The sequence below is a fragment of the Asterias rubens genome, chromosome 19 (assembly GCF_902459465.1).
Source record: "Asterias rubens chromosome 19, eAstRub1.3, whole genome shotgun sequence".
NCBI lineage: Eukaryota > Metazoa > Echinodermata > Asteroidea > Forcipulatida > Asteriidae > Asterias > Asterias rubens.
In genome coordinates, this window is record NC_047080.1 from 10,487,186 (window position 1) to 10,507,316 (window position 20,131).

At 37.8% G+C, this 20,131-nt stretch overlaps 2 protein-coding genes across 2 annotated transcripts; one reads left to right on the forward strand and one right to left on the reverse strand.

The window, feature by feature from the left end:
• The first annotated feature begins 840 nt into the window (after positions 1-840).
• Positions 841-11,658, forward strand: LOC117303079 (NMDA receptor synaptonuclear signaling and neuronal migration factor-like). Its single transcript, XM_033787150.1, has 14 exons — positions 841-1,871; positions 2,568-2,704; positions 2,997-3,132; positions 3,592-3,660; positions 3,976-4,094; positions 5,370-5,462; positions 5,966-6,087; positions 7,094-7,168; positions 7,408-7,441; positions 7,619-7,689; positions 8,380-8,465; positions 8,698-8,800; positions 9,551-9,626; positions 10,399-11,658. Exons 1-14 carry the CDS (start codon positions 1,810-1,812, stop codon positions 10,485-10,487), a joined length of 1,272 nt encoding a protein of 423 aa, XP_033643041.1. The 5' UTR covers positions 841-1,809; the 3' UTR covers positions 10,488-11,658.
• A 1,242-nt stretch (positions 11,659-12,900) lies between these two features.
• On the reverse strand, positions 12,901-19,361 carry LOC117303080 (peroxiredoxin-6-like). The gene is made up of 6 exons (XM_033787151.1): positions 19,094-19,361; positions 17,209-17,365; positions 16,831-16,968; positions 15,655-15,728; positions 14,803-14,875; positions 12,901-13,652 (listed from the first exon to the last, which is right to left on the reverse strand). The coding sequence occupies exons 1-6, from the start codon at positions 19,177-19,179 to the stop codon at positions 13,521-13,523; spliced, it is 660 nt and encodes a 219-aa protein (XP_033643042.1). The 5' UTR covers positions 19,180-19,361; the 3' UTR covers positions 12,901-13,520.
• Positions 19,362-20,131: the final 770 nt, after the last annotated feature.

Below are 20,131 nucleotides of genomic sequence, written 5' to 3' on the forward strand. Positions count from 1 at the left end.
TGTTCGAATTTGTTCTGTCTTCGTCAGAAAAAGACATTATTGTCCAAATAAAATAAAGTATTTTTTATCTTAAAACAACCTGTTGACCATGAATTATTTTGTGTGTGTCTTTTTGAAATAAACATTTTACAACTTTGCAGAGTACAAACAAACACTTTTTTAAGAGCACAGAAATGTACCTTTTCCCTACCTGGTAATACAAAACATGTCTACCAAAATTATATTTAAATTTCCCAAAGTTTCACGCAAAACCCCTGCCAACATTACTTTACTTCCTTACAAAGTGCATTGCAGTATTACATTTTTGGTGAGAAATTGGGCTCAATTTGGTCATGGCATTTGCAAGAGAATGATGATAGAAAAAAACACCCTCGTTGTATGACTTTTTGCGCTTCAGACGCTTACTAAAAGGGCAAGGACATTGTTCGTTACCAAATGAGTTTTTATGCTATTTATTTTTAGTGATTACCAATAGTCCTACAGTGTCCAGTGCTTTTAATTACTGAGATTAACTGGCAGTTGGATGGCTCAAATGAGATTTACACATGGTACATGCTACCGCAAACATAACCTGGATTATACCCTCACCATGTAAAGTTTAAAAATGTAACTTTATTTGAGTTGCCTGTATCATAGAGTAAGGAATACAAGGCCTATGCATTTCCCCCTGCAGCAAGGTCACAGCTTTGTCCTTTTCTCTCGAAGTGTACGCAGCAAAGTCTACAGCCCTATTATATTGCGTAATCCATTTTTCCCATTCATACCAATTATCACCCGAGTGAGCACTGACATCAACAAAAGGGCCTATACTTAAATCCACTAGGTCGATTCCTGAAGAGCCTTCGCTATGAATAGCAGCTACGCACTTAATAGAGAATAAAAATCATTAACCCGCTGAACGGTTACGGACAACACACTGCATGGCAACGTCTCACCACCGGTCAGACCCACAGACTTAATAACATTAAAACAATCGATATACGTCTTTACGTGCAAAAGCAAACGTTTACGAAGATTGAGGAGTTCATCGAATAATGGTGCTATCTTCTATCGCCAAACCTGTGGAGTTGTTACCATTGTAAAACACGGACTGGAGCTTATGGGTGTTGCTGTTGCTACCATAGTTCATTGAGCTTCACAAGGTTGTTTTTTACTCAAGTTCCATGAAAATCGAAGTGGTGACTAGTAAGTGAAACATTTGTATAATGTATAGTGCCAATATGACGTTCACGTGTTGACATAAGACTTTCACATTCAACAAGTTTCCGTTCGCGATTTTGGTCATGCGACGGTAACGACACCATTTTGGAGAATAAGATCACACTTTTTACATCAGTTAACGGGATTAAGTTTTGAGGCTTTCTTGTTGCATAGTGCGGCTTGTTTATCCTTTCTTCCATTGAAGACAACTCGGATCATCTTCGCCTGGACGCTTCACTGTGCCGTGTGGTGAATACAAGGTTCTACAATCGGATCATCCCTTTTGGGATTTAATGAGATATATCTCGCAAGTAACAGACCCATCTGAAGCAAGTGTTGCGGCTAGACATCTTTATTATACATTGGTGATGAGGTTGTCTATAAACGTATAACTTCAAAGTTCGCCAACTTTAGTGAGAAAGGGATTAACAGTTTGCTGAAACTGCTCCAAACCATATTATTCAAGACTTTCTCCTGAAGTTTGAGAAAAGGTCAAGAACCTAAGATCGTATGTGAGCAAGGACTCTTACTTAGCTTAGTAGCAACGATTTCAAAGGAATGAGAAGATGACTATGTAAGACAAGGACAGCAATAGGATAAACAGTAATCATGGGATCAGGTTCTTCCAAGAAGAAACAGGAGACAGCAAGGAAGGTTACCAACGCGGTCAAGTAAGTACACAACTTGTGATTTTCAGGCATACTGATTGTGCATAAAATTACATTGTTCCTTTACTAATTGATTTGGGTTTACTGTCTTAATGTTTTGCAATTTTACTCTTTGGATAGTCCTGTAAGGTTCTTGTATTTTTATTTGTATGGATTGCTGTATGTTTTCCTGGTGTAAATTTTTAATATTTTTATAATTATTTTGTTATGCGCTTGTGTACATTTTATGGAATGGCCGCAATATAAATACACTTTTATTTATTTTATTTATGATATTTCGTCCTTGGAAAAAGGGTACAAACATTGGATTGAGTACAACTGGGCTGACCTACAGCATTGTGGGTGTAGGCTTTAGTAGACTGTTTAGTTCGGGCCTTTTGAATAAACAAATCTGATTTATCCAGGGCAAGCAAAAAACCCGGAAAACAGACTAAAGTAGGAAGAATATGCCTGGATTTGTGTGTAACTATTCATGAACCAACTTACCATATTGGTGTAGTGGTGACTTTGCTCTTGTACATGTATATGTGAACAGTTTTTAAATGTAAAATTCTGGTTTAGTGGCCCATTTTTCGACCACCTTTTTTTTTTATTTCAATTTGTAATATGTTTTGCATGTGAAGTTGTTGTAACTAAGCCTTTGTATCTACGAGGGCAGTTTTAAAAAACATTTTATCCATCTATCTATCTATGAAACAGTGTAGCCAATGCTTTTCAGGATGCGGGGAAACGGTCAGAAGAGAAGAGGTCTCTTCAGACTGCTGGAGACAGACAAGACGAAGAAAAAGGAGTAAACAATGGAGAGGTTGTTCATCAAGAAATTTCAAATGAAAAAGGTTGGTTTATAAAAATTATTGAATTACAAGACATGGAATGTATGGGGGTGTTCTTCAAAGTTATTGGAAATGAAGTAGTTGTTGCTACGAAGACCCATGCAGTTTATTTTTGTAATCATTGCCTTCAATCAGACAAACACGTCTATTTTTTATGGAATACTTGTGTAGTACCCGGAAAGGAGCCATCAAATCTGTTCCTGGTCACTTTTTTCTACATGTATTTAGTTTGACATTGTCATTGCCGCGAGTACATTTTCTAAAACTGTATATTTCACTATTGTATCCACTTTAGAAAAGCAACCACTTGAGCAGAACGGTGATGCGAGTCACGTGGTGGTACCCGACCCACCAATAGAAAACGGAGTAAATGATGACGATGCTAATGCTGATGAGCTGATGCTAAGCCATGCATCGGTTAAAATACAGAGGTAACTGCAGAGGACACATTATGATTGTTTTATTTTTTTTAGCAGATGTAATAATTGCATCAAGAATATTAGATTTTCTGATACTTCAAAGAGGCAACGAATAATAGAGTGTGGTCAACCTGCGAAATGTATTCGATGACAACATTATTTTCACTCTCATCTGCAAAAGGTGAAAGTCAATCCAGAATGGTAACAATGGAAAGCATCGATAACTGCCACTTGGACAATAAGTTCATCATGTAAAAGGAAATTAACAATTTAGGTGATTGCTATGGCCTTTTGTGCATTAAGTGCGGCTAAATTGGAGATACCAAAACCTTGGACGTACAAAGTGATTCTTTGCAATCAGTGGACATAATCAAACTAGAAGGAGACTCTCTACAACACGAAGAAGGTTGTCTGATTTTATGAAAAAATTATGAGTAGAAATCTGAGTAATCTGGAGGTTTATCTTTGCAGTGTGTTTCGTGGCTACCAAGAGAGAGCCCTAAGAAGAAAAGAGACTGAAATGGCGATTAAAATACAACGGTGAGTGGAACAACATGGCGACTTTTAAGTGTTTAAAAACACCTAACACATACATCATCAATAATGAAGTCTGATTTGAAACTTTGCACGGAGATTTGAGATTTGCGGTCGCACCATGTGTAAATCTCTTTTGTAGCGTTGGTTCTGAAAAGACCGGTGGTTGACGACCCAACGTTTCGATCAGATGCTCTGATCGTCTTCAGGAGAATGCTGGGTGGCGACTGTTGTGTAATATCGTTTTTATTATTTCTGGTTTTGAGGGGGAAACACGGGTGATAAATTTGGTCTATATATGTTCACAATCTTTTTCTTTAGGATTTACCGACGTCACTCGTCTCAAAAGAAGGAGGTCACAGAAGCCGCTGTAATGGAAACGATAGCCGAGGTAACCCCTGTACCCGAAGAAGCACCGGCAATAGAAGGGCCAGCACAAGGTACTTAAAATCACTAGAATTAAACCGGCAATAGAACAGCCAGCACATGGTACTAAAATCACTAGAATTAAACCGGCAATAGAGCAGCCAACACATGGTACTAAAACCACTAGAATTTAACCGACAATAGAACAGCCAGCACATGGTACTAAAATCACTAGAATTAAACCGGCAATAGAGCAGCCAACACATGGTACTAAAACCACTAGAATTTAACCGGCAATAGAACAGCCAACACATGGTACTAAAACCACTAGAATTTAACCGGCAATAGAACAGCCAACACATGGTACTAAAACCACTAGAATTTAACCGGCAATAGAACAGCCAACACATGGTACTAAAACCACTAGAATTTAACCGACAATAGAACAGCCAGCACATGGTACTAAAATCACTAGAATTAAACCGGCAATAGAGCAGCCAACACATGGTACTAAAACCACTAGAATTTAACCGACAAATAGAACAGCCAGCACATGGTACTAAAATCACTAGAATTTAACCGGCAATAGAACAGCCAACACATGGTACTAAAACCACTAGAATTTAGCCGGCAATAGAACAGCCAACACATGGTACTTAAACCACTAGAATTTAGCCGGCAATAGAACAGCCAACACATGGTACTTAAACCACTAGAATTTAACCGGCAATAGAGCAGCCAACACATGGTACTAAAACCACTAGAATTTAACAACGTGTAGTACCGAAACTCACCGGCAATAGAAGAGCCGACATAAGAGTTTAAAACCACAAGAACTTTAACAAGAAACCGAAATTCACCGACAACAGAGAGGAGCCAACATATGGTACTAAAATCACAAGAACTTTAACAAGATACCGAAATTCACCGGCAATAGAGAGGAGCCAACACATGGTACTAAAACCAAAAGAATTGAACAAGGGCTGATTACAACAATACAACAATTCTTATTTAAAACGCATTTCACAACAACCGTCTCAATGTGCTTTACATGAGTGTCCTTGTCATTAGGCCAATAACGTTCCTTTCTCAGCTCACTACCATGGTGCTCCGAAGGCTTTTTCAAACACAATATCAACCTCTACTCTCGCATATACACATTTAATATCCCTGGTGAAGAAGAGCAACTACAGTAAAAAGTATCTCGCTCAAGGACACAGGTGTTACGGGCGGGATTCGAACCCAAACTAAGATGACTTAACCAGCAAAACTTATAGCGACCGAAATTAACAGGAAACCTTCAACAGAAATACAACTAACCATGAATTATTTTGTTTGGTATTTTGCAGATAATTGCGAGCCTGATCCGTGTAAGGCCACCAAGGAATGGCTCGAAAAAACACCAACTAAGACTAACGTTAAAAAACAGATTGTTGGAGTTGGTAAGAAATTACTAGTCATTATTTGACCCACATTTTTTGATTGTGTAATTAAAAGGTTGTCAAACTAAATACAGACCGGTATACATGTATTGGTCTAGGTTTTTTTTTTTGAAAGGCAGGGTACACTTTTGGAAATTTCTCTACAAGTTAATAAAAAAAAAACTTGGTAATAGTTTAAACAAATTGTGTAGTTTTAGAGAAAGGGGTAATTTTCACCTCAAAATTTGAACATGGGAAAAGGCTTCTAATGACAAGCCTTTCTCATAAATCTGAAAACAGCGTGTAAAATGTGTTTTCTCTTTTCTTATTTTCTTACTTTCCCAGATTTTCACAGATTTGTTATTTTATGCATACGATGGGATACACCAAGTGAGGATAGTGGTTAAAGTTGACAACTACCAAAAGTATATTACTGCATTTAACAAAATGCCTAGGAATTGCAAAGTTTTGTTAAAACATTCAGCAGTTTTTAACCAAATATATTTTCATTTCTGTCATGACAGGGCAACAGACCAAGGAGGATTTCATTGCATTCCAAGACGAAATCACGGAATTGAAATGGTACGCTGAACAACAGTTAGAGAAAGCTATTTGTGGAAGTGAATTCGTTGGGCCCAGAATTGTGGTGAGTTCAAGTCAATAATGTAAAAAAACTTGTCACAGGACCCAAGCTCTGGTGTTGTCAGCAGCAGAGTGTGGGTTCGAATCCCAGTCATGACACTAAACCCTTGTGGAAGGCACTTGTTCGGAAGGTAGTGCATTCTGCTCTACCAACCAGGTTCCTATAATGGATGATACCCATGCCTACATCCTTACAGGCCGGCTGTGAAGGGGGTAACCCTGTTTCAGCCCCAGGAGTAGGTGGCTTCTAGTGGATGATACCCATGCCTACATCCTTACAGACTGTGAAGGGAGTAACCCTGTTTCAGCCCCAGGAGTAGGTGGCTCCTAGTGGATGATACCCATGCCTACATCCTTACAGACTGTGAAGGGAGTAACCCTGTTTCAGCCCCATGAGTAGATGGCTCCTAGTGGATGATACCCATGCCTACATCCTTACAGACTGTGAAGGGAGTAACCCTGTTTCAGCCCCAGGAGTAGATGGCTCCTAGTGGATGATACCCATGCCTACATCCTTACGGACTGTGAAGGGGGTAACCCTGTTTCAGCCCCAGGAGTAGATGGCTCCTAGTGGATGATACCCATGCCTACATCCTTACAGACTGTAAAGGGAGTAACCCTGTTTCAGCCCCTGGAGTAGGTGGCTCCTAGTGAATGATACCCATGCCTACATCTTTACAGGCCGGCTGTGAAGGGGGTAGCCCCAGGAGTAAGTGGCGATGTATTTTCTACCATCAACCTCTCCCCATTACTCGTCACCAAGAAAGGTGTTATGCTAATAATTATTTTGAGTAATTACCAATAGTGTCCACTGCCTTTTAATGTAGCCCTCACCATGAAATAGCCGTCCGTGGCATTGTGATGTTATAGGCGGTATCTCATACAAGGAAAACAACATCAAAACTGTGAATTTGTAATCAAAATGTTTCTAACTATTTAACTACTGTTTATGTGCAACGTCAATGGGACACTTTAGCGTTTACATGTACTCTCTTTTTTCTCTGATGCAGTTGGTTTCGTCAAAGGTGCCGAAAGGTGATTTGTTGACGAAGGTCGTGAAAGACAATGTTCTTATATTTCACTATGTAAGTTGATTCTTGTATTTTAATAAACAATGACTAAAATGAACTCTTCTGGATTTGTAAGTATCATTATGAAACTAAACACATTGTTGTTGTTTTTAGAAACCTTTTCACAATTTTGTTTGTCCAATTTCTTCACGTCATTCATATAATTGTTAATCAAGAAATAATAATGATAGAATATTACAAATGTCAATATACATGTATATTAATGACAATTTAATTTTCTCATTTTCCCCCAGGATTTCAACAAGGATACGTTTGATAATTTGCTAGGTAAGAATTCAAGTTTATAAAACATCAATTATTACTAATTCGACAAATGATTGTGCATCAAGTAATAGTACGGATTGTCTGCTAAAACTGTGATCAAAATGTGTTTTGAAATATTTGTATAAATATCTTTTGACATTTTAATTTATTCATTCATTCATGTTGTTCACCTATCCACAGAAAATATTCAAGTTAATCTCGAGGCTTTCAAACCGGGGAGTAAAGCTAGATCGATCTGCATTTATTGCCAGGTAATTATTTGTTTTCAGAAATAAAAAGTAACAAGTAAACATTTTGGCGTTTTGTACGATATCTTGGTGTAATGCTTGGTTAATGTTGTACAATATTTTGACGTCATGCTTGGTTAACTTTGTACAATATTTTTTGCGTTACGCTCGATTAACTTGTACCATGTTTTAGTTGTTTGGTTTGCTGATTTTGTACAATATTTTGAGGGTATGGTATTTTCTTTGTACAATATTTTTACTTCATGATTTGTTAACTTTGTACATAGTTTTGACTATTATGCTCGGTTACAGGGAAGAAACACGTTTGGTGATTGTCAAAGACCAGTCTTCTCACTTGGTGTATCCCATCATGTGCATAAAATAACAAGCCTGTGAGAATTTTAGGTCAATCGGTCATCGAAGTTGCGAGAAAATGCTGAAAGAAAAAAACACCATTGTTGGACGAATTTGTGTGCTTTCAGATAGGAATAAAAGACTTCTTAGAAGTATTTATTATTTTAGTGAGAAATTACCTCTTTCTCAAAAACTACATTACCTCAGAGGGAGTCGTTTCCCACAATGTTTTACTATCAACAGCTCTCCAATGCTCGTTACCAAGTCAGTTTTTAAGTTAATATTTGTTTTGAGTAATTACCAAACGTGTACCTTCCCTTTAACTTTCAATACAATCCTCAAATGTATGCCTGGTTTCAGGGAGGTCCTGGCTTCCTGTACATTCGAAGAGGAAAAGTCGTTACTGTCGCAAAGTTGAAGAAAGAAAGAGAACAGGATCAAGTCAGGTATGCCAAGATTTATTTTAACATCAAAGGACAGAAACTAATTTGTAAGCAACATTTACTTAAAATTGGGCCATGATAATATGACTAAGACAACTAGTAATTGAATTTCAATGACGAATATTAACATCAGTCGAAACAGAAACAGACTTGATTTTTTGCAGTAACCTCGACTATAGCTTTTTTTTTCTACAGTGCATTTTGAAAAATTTCTTTTCACTATTCACTCTCAAAGGTTCTTCAAGGAAATGGGCAAGCTCATGTCAAAGAGAGAACCTGCAAAGTCTTTCATACACGTGATGGGGTGTAACATGCTTGGAAACGAGAAAGGGGAACAGGTTTGTAAATCTAGCAATGGGAGACTTTCTGGGACGATAGAGGGCAGCAGACTTACCGGGTAAATCCATTGTTCTCAGAATTATGCGCATGTTCAGAACTACGTAAACAATGGAAATTTACCCGGTATGTCTGCTGCCACCTAGCGTTGGAAAGTCTCCTATTACTTTGTGTATTACGTAGGATTGGAAACTTTGAATGGTACGGAGTGTAATCATGTGAGGTTTTGAGGTAGCACTATGTGTACAACTCTGCAAAGAGTGGTGGTGGTTCCGAGAAAACCCAGTTGTAAATCAACGTTTCGATCAGTATGCTCTGATCATCTTCAGAGCATAGGCCTAACTGATTGAAAATCTGAAGATGATCAGGGCATACTGATCAAAACGTTGAGCTGTCAACCACCGTTCTTTTCAGAACCACTATTACTCGAAAGAGATTCACAGTGCTACAGCCACAACTCACCCGATTTTGTATATTACCTCATTTACATTTGAATTCCAATCCACCATTGTGTGGCAACAAAAGTCTCTACCCATGATGAAGTTTGCTGAATGGGAAAGGTCAAGGTTTACCGAGTATTTCAATTAGTTTTACTTGCATGCTTGGTAACCTATACAAAACAACATAACAAACCTGACAAATGAGTTATTTAAAATGCATTTCACTGCCACATGATTTGACCCATTCTAAAAATGTTGCCTTATCACAGCATGAAATAAATATTGTACTTTTCTTATTTTTGCACCTTCCAGCTCTTTACTCATCTTCAAGGAATCATGAAACCAAATATTGTTCGATTTGAGGCACCCCTCGAACTATCGCCTGCAGGTATGTATACTTAAATCTTTTAAAGGCAGTGGACACTATTGGTAATTGTCAAAGACTAGCCTTCACAGTTGGTGTATCTCAACATAAGCATAAAATAACAAACCTGTGAAAATTTGAGCTCAATCGGTCATCGAACTTGCGAGATAATAATGAAAGAAGAAACACCCTTGTCACACGAATTTGTGTGCGTTTAGATGGTTGATTTCGAGACCTCAAGTTCTAAACCCGAGGTCTCGCAATCAAATTCGTGGAAAATTACGTCTTTCTCTAAAACTATGGCACTTCAGAGGGAGCCGTTTCTCACAATGTTTTCTACCATCAACCTCTCCCCATTACTCGTCACCAAGTAAGGTTTTATGCCAATAATTATTTTGAGTAATTAATCATTCAATAAAGGAGCAAGTTGCATCAGATTTTAGAGGTAAACAAAACCCAAGAATTATTAATTTACGATAGGATTACTTCATTTTTTTAAAATTTAGGATAGAGAAATTTGACATTACCAAGACGGTTCAATGATATTTCAAAAGAAATATTTTGAATTTACAAGAAATTTGTTTCAAAGCAACTGTATACAGCTATACTTCTCCTGACAAATTATGTTTTTAAAGGCAAAACAAAATCAAAGGCTTGACGTTTCGACCCCGGCTAATGGAAGGGGCAAATTGTCAGGCCATCAAAAAAACTAGTTTTTGCATTTCTAGCAGAGGTCCTTCTGGTGGGTAACCAGTTTGCAATAACTTATTCTATTTTCTCTTTTTATTTTGAATAGGTGTGGAAATGATTGAAACATACTTCGACTTTGAGAAATATAAGACATGGCGATCGAACAAGCACCTGAAATTAGACTTGGACTTATAAGCAATTCGACCGCAACGAAAGTCCTCCATCTGCTGCACATTTTATGAAGTACCTCCATTTTGAACGACCTGTGATGTATGTAATGGTTTATAACAAAACGATTTTACACGGATCGCATTTTTTTTCTTCTGTACATTAAATTGCCACTGTCCAAGTGCTTTTCAATGGGAGAATTTCGTTTTCTGAATCGATTAATAAAAAAGGGAATCCTTATAACAAAAATCAGAAAAACTTTTTAAGGATGGCAAGTCAAAAAGTGCAGCAAAAATTGCGCATGGATCCGCCATGTTCGTGTAGAGAGCCTTGACTTCGTACGTTGTATCGTATTGATGTACAGTATCTGTCTGGGATGAAAGTGACATAACTTTTGTTGGCATCTTAAAGGCAACCAACAGCAGTGTATGCTATTTAGAACACTTTGGTTGTACACGAGTTATTTTTCAGTGCTATAGGATCACGTCGAATTGTGTACATTTTTACATAGCATTTTTAATTTGCAATGCGAGTCGTTTTCTGTAAATATTGTCAGAATGTATATAATTTATGTTGAGATTTTGTATATTTAGTTAATACAATCCATTTGTGCAAAGTTTTTGGACCAAATAAGACCAAATCTGTATGAACTAAAGATCTGTTTTGTATGCTCGCTGTGGCTGTGAAAAGTTGTAGAAACGAAATAATTATTAATGCTGAATGAATTTACAACTTAAATGCGAGGGATTTAAAAGTTTATCAAAAGGATTGTGTTGTGATTAGAAACTGGATCCATATATTTGAAAATAAATCCCAAGCATTTTAAAAATCAAATCTCAAAGATTTAATTTTAAATGTAATAATGAATTGATTCCTTATTAAAATCGATTGGGTTAACTTTTCAACCCCTTCAAATTTACGTACTTTTACGATTGTCAACAAAACATAAACAATAAACATTGTTTGAAACGTTAGTGCTATATACCATTTGGTGTGACATATCTTTGAAACTTTGACAAGAGTCAGATTTCTTTCTCTAAACTAAAAAACATCAACAACCTGAGACCACAAATTCTTCAAGAACATGATCAGTTTATTGTTGTTCATTCCAATAGTTGAGCACAAATTAATCAACTCTGATGGTAGAGATAAGTTATAATAGATGACAGACATGCAACTTTCTAATTGAAAAAAACAATAGAGGCAATGGCCGATCACACTTAACTTTTGTAGTGTTTTTCAGTTTTTTTTATGGCACTGTTTTGAAAAGAAAAAGTGGAAACCAGCTGACCGGCTGAAAAGTTGCATGCCTGTGAGGAACAGAGTGATGGTTTGAAGAATATGTTGTGAATGTTACCGTCCATCGAAATGGTTATAAAATACCGCATGCTTAGCACTTTCTAAGCCGGGGTTTGCCTTCTAAAGCCCTTTTCACAAGGCAGCAATTTAGCAGGGGACCCTGCTTAGCATGGTTGTGAAATTGTATAAGTTGCACTTCGTGTGAAAAGGACACCAATGTTATGGACTGTCCATGGTCCCTTGTGATTTTGTTCTCAAATTCGCCATCCTGTAATATAGACAGTGTGAACATTATTGTCCTTTTACATGAGGAGCATTTGGTCAAAGTTCATTACCATGCTAAAATTAAGCATGGGACCCGTGTTTAATTGCTGTCGTGTGAAAGGGTTTTAACTTTTTCAGTGACTAGCCAGCGCGACCAGTTCTTTGCTTCTTTAGCTTTCTTCACTGATCCATATCTCATTGTGAATATTGGATGCTTTTTACCACTGAACTAGCGGGCCAAACCATTGTTAAGGAAGAATGCCGGACAGATGCCTTTTAAATTCACATTTTTATCAGTTGTGAGCGTGTACATGTATGCAGCCTATAATGCATGTCAGCTAGCAGCCTATAATGCATGTCAGCTAGCAGCCTATAATGCATGTCAGCTAGCAGCCTATAATGCATGTCAGCTAGCAGCCTATAATGCATGTCAGCTAGCAGCCTATAATGCATGTCAGCTAGCAGCCTATAATGCATGTCAGCTAGCAGCCTATGATGCATGTCAGATGTTTTTCCCACAGTATTTGGCAAATAGTGACCAATTTCACTTCCATTTGTTTGTAATCCAGTGATTTTGCCTCTCCAGCTGAAACCGCCATTCAATTTCACTTTTGTCAGATGTTTTTTCCATAGTATCCAGCAAATAGTGACCAATTTCACTTCCATTTGTTTGTAATCCAGTGATTTTGCCTCTCCAGCTGAAACCGCCATTCAATTTCACTTTTGACCCAAGCGATTTTATATGTAGTTCCACTCAATACAACTTATAATGCGTTATTTTTAGCCATGCAAACAGTCGGCATTCAATTTAGCAAAGCAGGTGCAACTTGAGAACCTATAAGACACACTGCTATCAGATCAGTACATGTACTTTCATTTTCGTTTTGCGTTTTTGCGAATCAACAGTTTTTGTGGAGATTGAAGGAGTCATTTAAACTTGGAAGTTTCTTTTCATTGGTCATGCGGCAAGTGGTACTTATAACTTTTTAGCCAAACATTTATACTAAAACTCTCAAAGATGATTACTTACTAAAGACACACAAGAATTAAATTCTTTTGAACAAAAAGAAGAATATAGTTAAGTAATTTGTTTTGTTTCATAGATGCACAACCCTCATATACCGTCCAGTAACACCCAAAGAACTGTGAACAAACAACACTCAAAAATATATAATATAAAAATAATTACATCTAGAAAATAGACAGAAGTTATCTTTTGTAGTGTTAAGATGAGATGAAAGATAATTTACTTATGATTTATTATGATTTTATTTAAAAAAAAATGCAGAGGCACTTCTTGTAACCTTATTCCCTGACTAATTAACTCAAATATGCAAATTTATGCAAACTAAACACAGTTTAAAAAGTGTCAATCAAATCATACAAACCGATGTCTTTTTTCGCACAAATTGGTGGGACAATCTGATTGGACACCCCCTGTCTCCTGAATGCAGTCGCCCACTGCATAGTAACACAGTGCAGAGTGATGGGTTTACTCTACTCTGGCTGAGGGGTGTAGCGGAGGTAACTCTTCCCGGAGGGGACTGGCTTCATTGTCACCCCCTTGGGGAACAGCTTTGGAATGTCTTCCTGCTTGACAGAGGGTATCACCATGCAATCTCCCCCTTGCTGAAAAAACAAAGAAAAAACAGCTTTGTTTTAGGAAAATTACAGAATTGGTAAGAAAAAAACTCAACTAAGATCACAGATTTACATAAAACTTACAAAGTCAAATGATTATGATAGTAGAAAACATCCCTTGAAATATTTCTGTTAACTAGTAATAGTATTTCTACAACAGAAGAGGTCAACATTGTGCTAGAATAAAGCAACTATGTTGTCATGTATTAACCACACCGGCAAAATAACAACACCATCAATAGAACATGTAAAACACTCAGAAAGTAGGTTGTCATGGCCGAGGGGTTTAGAGCATCAAATTCAAGTTTTGGTGAAGTGCGTGGGTTTGAATCTCGCTTGCGACACTTGTGTACTTGAGCAAAACACTTCACCATAATTTCTTCTCTTCACCCAGTGGTACAAATTGGTATCTGCGAGAATAGAGGTTGATAATGTGTTTGAAAAGGCCTTTGGAGAGCCAAAGCAGCCCAGGGCTGTATACTCCCAGCAGGGAGCTGATAAAGGTTACAGGATTGTTATTTAACCCGATGACTAGGGCACAAATGTAAAGTGCATTGAAACGTTTTCTGTAAAATGCGCTTACATCTATCAAATCATTGCGGTATCTGCTGTTCGTACTAGGATTCCAACTGCCTTTAACCACAGGGCTATCTATGTGGTCTAGTGGTAAGACATCTGCTCCAGCAAATCAAAGGTCAGGGTTCAAACCCTGAGTGATTTGCACACAACTCTGGAAAGTACCAAGTACACAGCGCTTAAAACTGCGAAAATTGCGATCGTAGCACCCTGTTGAAAATGGTGCCTCTTTTCCAATTTGTCGCTCAAAATATTGGGGCAAAAAGAAGTGGCAGAGATTGCATCACTGTATTAAAGTATAAAGGAGATCCTCTCATGTACATGCCACGTTACATCATAAATTATAATCATTATCTCAAAAAGCAAAGGTCGACAGACTAGAACACATAAAGTTTACACAGTCAAGTGATATCACATAATGGGATTAGTCAATATCTAATCTCAGTAAATGCGATAATCATTCTAAAATGCAAGATTAAAGTGAACAAAACCGTTGGGCTGCAAGAGAGTTTGTTGCAGCAAGAGGGTTTTATCTTTTATAATAAAGTAAAGAGAGTATTACCTGCCAGTTTGCAGGGGTCGCAACTTTCTTGGTCGCAGTCAACTGCAGGGAGTCCACCACACGTAGGATCTCACTGTGTACAGAAAATACACAGAGAATAAGTTTACTTTCAGGAAATGACTGAGCATGGGATGAGAGAAAAACCAATTGGTCCTCATTTGGGATTTGAAACCAAGACCCCTGACACTCCCGGCAGATGCTATGAGGTACAGCAATATATACTCCCTCAGGTTTTCCCTGAGAACCACATTTTTCTCTCAGTGTTGGAGTGCATGGATGTGCAACTGGGCAAAGAATTAAACACAAAATTTTGAAAATAACAAATATTAGGAAATGACTGGAAACTCATCTTTGAGAGAGCAAGGCCATTTTGATTGCGAAAAGGGTACTTCTAATTGAGTAATCTTTGGGGGAAAGTCTGTCAAAATGACAACAGAGGCTTAGGCTAAGACCAGAGCGCATCAGAGAAAAAAAAAACTTTTATAAATAAGTTGTCTAAATCTATTTCTTTAGCGAAGTGTACGTTAGTTTAATAATAATAATAATAATAATAATAACAGTATTTATAAAGCGCCAAATTGCCAAAGGATACAAGGCGCTGAGAAGGAAAGAAGAGGGAAAAGACAGAACAAAGATAAAGACGACCAGCTACGAAGAGGCAAAAAGGTGGGTTTTGAGAGCACGTTTGAAGGCTGGGACACTGTTTGAGCTTCTGGTTAGGGTAGGTAGAGAATTCCATAGTCGGGGAGCAGCAATTGAAAATGCCCTATCACATAGTGTCTGACTAGGCAACGATGACCTGCAAATTGACAGCCCACAGGGCCTGCGCTCATCAAGTATAGGTGAACTTACTCAAAGTTCCTGCCAGTCGTTGCTGGGTACAGAAGGGACAGTTTCAACTTCTTATCTGGACCAACAATGAACACCTGCAAGAAGAAGAAAAGAAAAAAAAAGGTTCAGTATCAATTTGGCTATAAAGACGTACAAAGTTAATCTAGAAGAACTCAACATAGCAGCTTCCTACTTCTTAGATTTCAATCGTATAAGGGGTTCAGAGTTCAAGCATGACAGCTGGGTCGGCAAACTGGGCCAAACTCGATCTACTTACTTTAAATGCAATGAGCAGTCAGCCGTTGATTTCACAAAGAGTTAGGACTCGTCTTATCTCGAGTTAGGACGAGTAACTCTTCCTAACTTAGGATTAATCTTAAGGTCTGCATGCTGCAGTGCAGGGTTGGGACTCGTCCTAAGTCCTAAGATTAATCTTAAGTTAGGAAGAGTTTTGTGAAATCGACGGCTGAGGAAGGCCAGCTTCAGTCCACCTTTTCAGGATTCAACTTGCTTTGGTTTACTGGACGTAACAAAGAAGCTCTGATAATCAATGTTTGGGAAAAATTTTGTCTACTAACGAGGTGTTTTTTTAATCACGCAACGAGTAGTCACGGGAAGGCCCTCCTCGTCTTTCTCATCACCAATTCAAAATGCCAAACTTTAGGTTTACAGGACGTGACCAAGAAAATCTGACAATCACAACTTGGGCTAAACTTGATCTACAAACGAGGTGTTTTTTTAATCACGCAACGGGTAGTAACAGGAAGGCCCTCCTCGTCTTTCTCATCACTGATTCATCATGCCAATCTTTAGGTGTACGGGATGTGACCAAGAGCTCTGACAATCACAGCTTGGGCTAAACTTGATCTACAAACGAGTTTTGTTTTACTTACGCCAGGAGCAGTCAGGGGAAGGCCAGCCGTCTCTTTCCAACACTAGGATTTAACATGCTCATTTTACGGTCTAAGGTTTGTACATGAGCAAGAGCTCTGATAATCACAGCTGGAACTAAACTTGATCTACTAACAAAGTTTTTTACTTCACTTAATTAACGAGAAGTCAGGGGAAGGCCAGCTTTGTCTTCCTTAATATAATTCAACACACCAAACTTAAGGTCTACGAGACGTGACCAAGAGCGTTGACAACCACAGCGTGGGCTTAACTTGATCTACAAACGAGGTTTTTTATTTTACTTACGCAACGAGCAGTCAGGGGAAGGCCAGCCTTGTCTTTCTCATCAGGATCCAACATGCCAAACTTCACGGCCAGGTCACGATTATCAGAAATGATTGGGAAAGGAAATTCCCCTTTCAGTTGAGAATCTGCTTGAATGTCCTGATGATACAAAAGAAGATAAATTATGGTCAACTGCTAAAAAGTTTAGAGTTTGGATTGGAAATAAAAAGCTGCATCCTTCTGCTGCCGCTTCCAAGATTGTATTGTAAACTTTGGTGTGATCCCTGGTGATTATGGCAGATTTGGCTTCCAACCAATATGCATTTGATAAAAAACGTTCACTAACGCTTTTTATAGACCAACTCGTCCGATCATAGGCAACGTGTTCCTTTAACCTACCTTAATCCAACCGTTGTGGCTTTCGACGTCATCGATGGACAAAGCAATAAGTTTCACATTTCTTTTTGTGAATTCTGGCTCAAGTTTAGCTACAGTACCAAGCTCCGTCGTGCACACTGGGGTGTAATCAGCAGGGTGGGAGAACAGGATTCCCCATCTGAAAAATGGAAGAGTCCACAGAGTCAAGTTGAGAAATATTACTACAGAAAATCAAAGTTATAAATTAGGATAAGCCAAGATGGTTTTGAATAAAATTCTTGAAAAATAAAGAATAAAGAAAATTATCAGTTAAATGTAATTAAACATAAAAACTTTTTTCAAATAATTATTTGTTTGGTTAAACAAAAAATTCAAAAAGCAGGAGTCCACAGTCGAGATGATAAAAGTTAATTAAATTTGTTTATAAAGTTATAACTTGATATGATAAACCAAGATGTTTGATATATACTATATCTCTTGAAAAAAAAAATATATATATATCAGTTATTTAAATTTAAAAACATTAAAACCTTGCTCATCATACTAAAATTTATTGCTAAGGTAAATCTAAAACGAATTATAAATATAAGCCTAGCTATGATTTTAAAACAAGGTTTTAGCGAGGATTGGGTAAAAAGAGTGTCCAAGTTTGCTAAAGATTTAAAACTGGGTGTCTATATTGTCCACTTTTTTGAAGCCTAATAACATGTAAATAACATAACACAGGGTGTCCAAATTTAAAACAGAATGTCCAAAAGACACACAGACACCCCTCTAGCTAATATGCCCGCTCCAGATTTTTTTGCAGTATCTCAGATACACTACGCACACTTCAAAATGAATTTTTCACAGGCTAGTTAGTTTTATAGTTTTTATTTATATAGGATTAAAACAATACAACTGTTAGTTACAGACAGACCAAAGCTTGGTCTTTGGTCAAACACTGATTAAACTTGTAACAGATAGGATTGAGTTGAGGGGTCTAACCCTCGACAGACAAGGGTGTGCCCTTGCAAAATTGCAAATGAATGAATCCACATCTACAGAAAAAGGGATAACTCTCCGTATGGTGCCACCACTTTTTCACTCATTTGTACAAAAAGGGATATCTCATCGAGGTAAATTAGATACTATATTATTTCATATCGAATGAAAAATGTGGTGGCGCCATACAGAAACTTTTCTGAAAAAAAAGCATTGTATTCCTTAATATGACACAGCAAATTCAATTTATACAATAATATATAGCACACTCCATTTTCCGCAGTCCACTCACTCGCTAAGTTATGAAAGAAACACATCAATAGATTATAATAATATAATAATAATAAGACTTGTACTGCGCACGTATATACACAAGGCAGTGAATATTACAAGCAAATGCAATGTGTTTTAAAACACGATGATGTAAATACAATATAAAACAAAAATTTGCAGGGGCCAATTTCATAGAGCTGCTTACGAAAATAGCTCGCTTATTTTACACATGTTACTGACCAAAATTTCATGCCATATACATACATTGCTAATGACTAGTATTTAGCTGTTGTTTACTTAGCATAACAATTGAGTGGAGTCTTGGCCGGTCATCTGATTTTACTAAGCAATGAACTTTCTGCTTAAGCAACATTTTGTGCTTAAGCAGCTCTATGAAATAGGGCCCTGGGCAGTATAGTATTATTGGGCACCGACTGTACAGCAACACGGTGCACTGGTTGCAGCATGGTTGCAGCTCTGTCCTTACTCTATGGTTGCAGCTACCTCCATGGTTGCAGCAACCGCGCTGGCTGACATGGCCTTGACAAATGCTTTGCATAGAGCTGGCAGTTCTACCTCTCCATAGTATGTAAAAACCATGGAGCTAAATTAAGGCCTCACTAACTCTTGATTTGCTTTTGTAACTTACTTATCTCCAAGCCAGTCGTGGAAGGTTATCTCACCCTGGCTCGTCGGAGCAGTGAAATTGGGGAAGATTTCTCCGAGATTCACCATTTTTGTAGAAGAGTTGCGAGATCAAGTTATGAAGCCTTCACGTCAATGGTCCAAGCAGACTGCAGTAAGAGAGGGAGGGAGTGTGGAAGGGTACGGGTGTACAACAAGTACAAACAACCTAGATTTGTGACTGCACGTAGTGCACGTTTTGTACTCTGTTCCTTTTGGTGGGTGGGCAGGGCAACTTTCTGCATGTCACGCGGTAATTGGTTCTGCATGGACACACACATGGTTCACAGTCTAAAGACACCCGACGAGCGAGTTAACATTCGATTTGCGTTGTTATACAACAGTTGAGTCTGGGTACCATACACGCTCCATTCAAAGTTGGGATTAGGTCGTTTTAAATGCTGTTACGCAACACAAATTCCTAAGTTTTACCCAAATATCTCCCAGTGTGACCAGTCCTTCATATATATTTTTTCATATTCTGCAGAGTATTGAGTTTCTGAGTTTCAGTTCTTTCTAACTGAGGAAATTAAATTACGCGTCGGTACCAGGGCATGCAGTAGTCAAATTCTGAAAACATGAATAACTGTGGGGTGAGCGGTTATGTCATTACACACAAACAAACGCCAATATAAAAAGACACGTGTACAATTGCGTTAAAAATTTAAATCACACTACCAGACAACGTTTTATTTAAATTTTGTTTGGAATGTAAAGGTCATTATTAAAAAATCAGGTAAAGTCGAATACATTCTGTTATTTACATGCATTTCAAATTTCAGAAAACTGACAAATGGAAATGGAAATGTAGAAGTGTGTTACATTGGGTACAAGTGATAAGCTACACGTATGTAGTTTTGATTTGGGGTTTAACATGTTGGGACACCAAACGGTAGTAGAGTAAAACAATACCCTGCAAATCAACGTCTTCTGTAACTGGTCTATATTATAATTATACAGCAAAGCAACAAAAGAGTGGCCAGGTTTTGAGTATTTCTGGAAG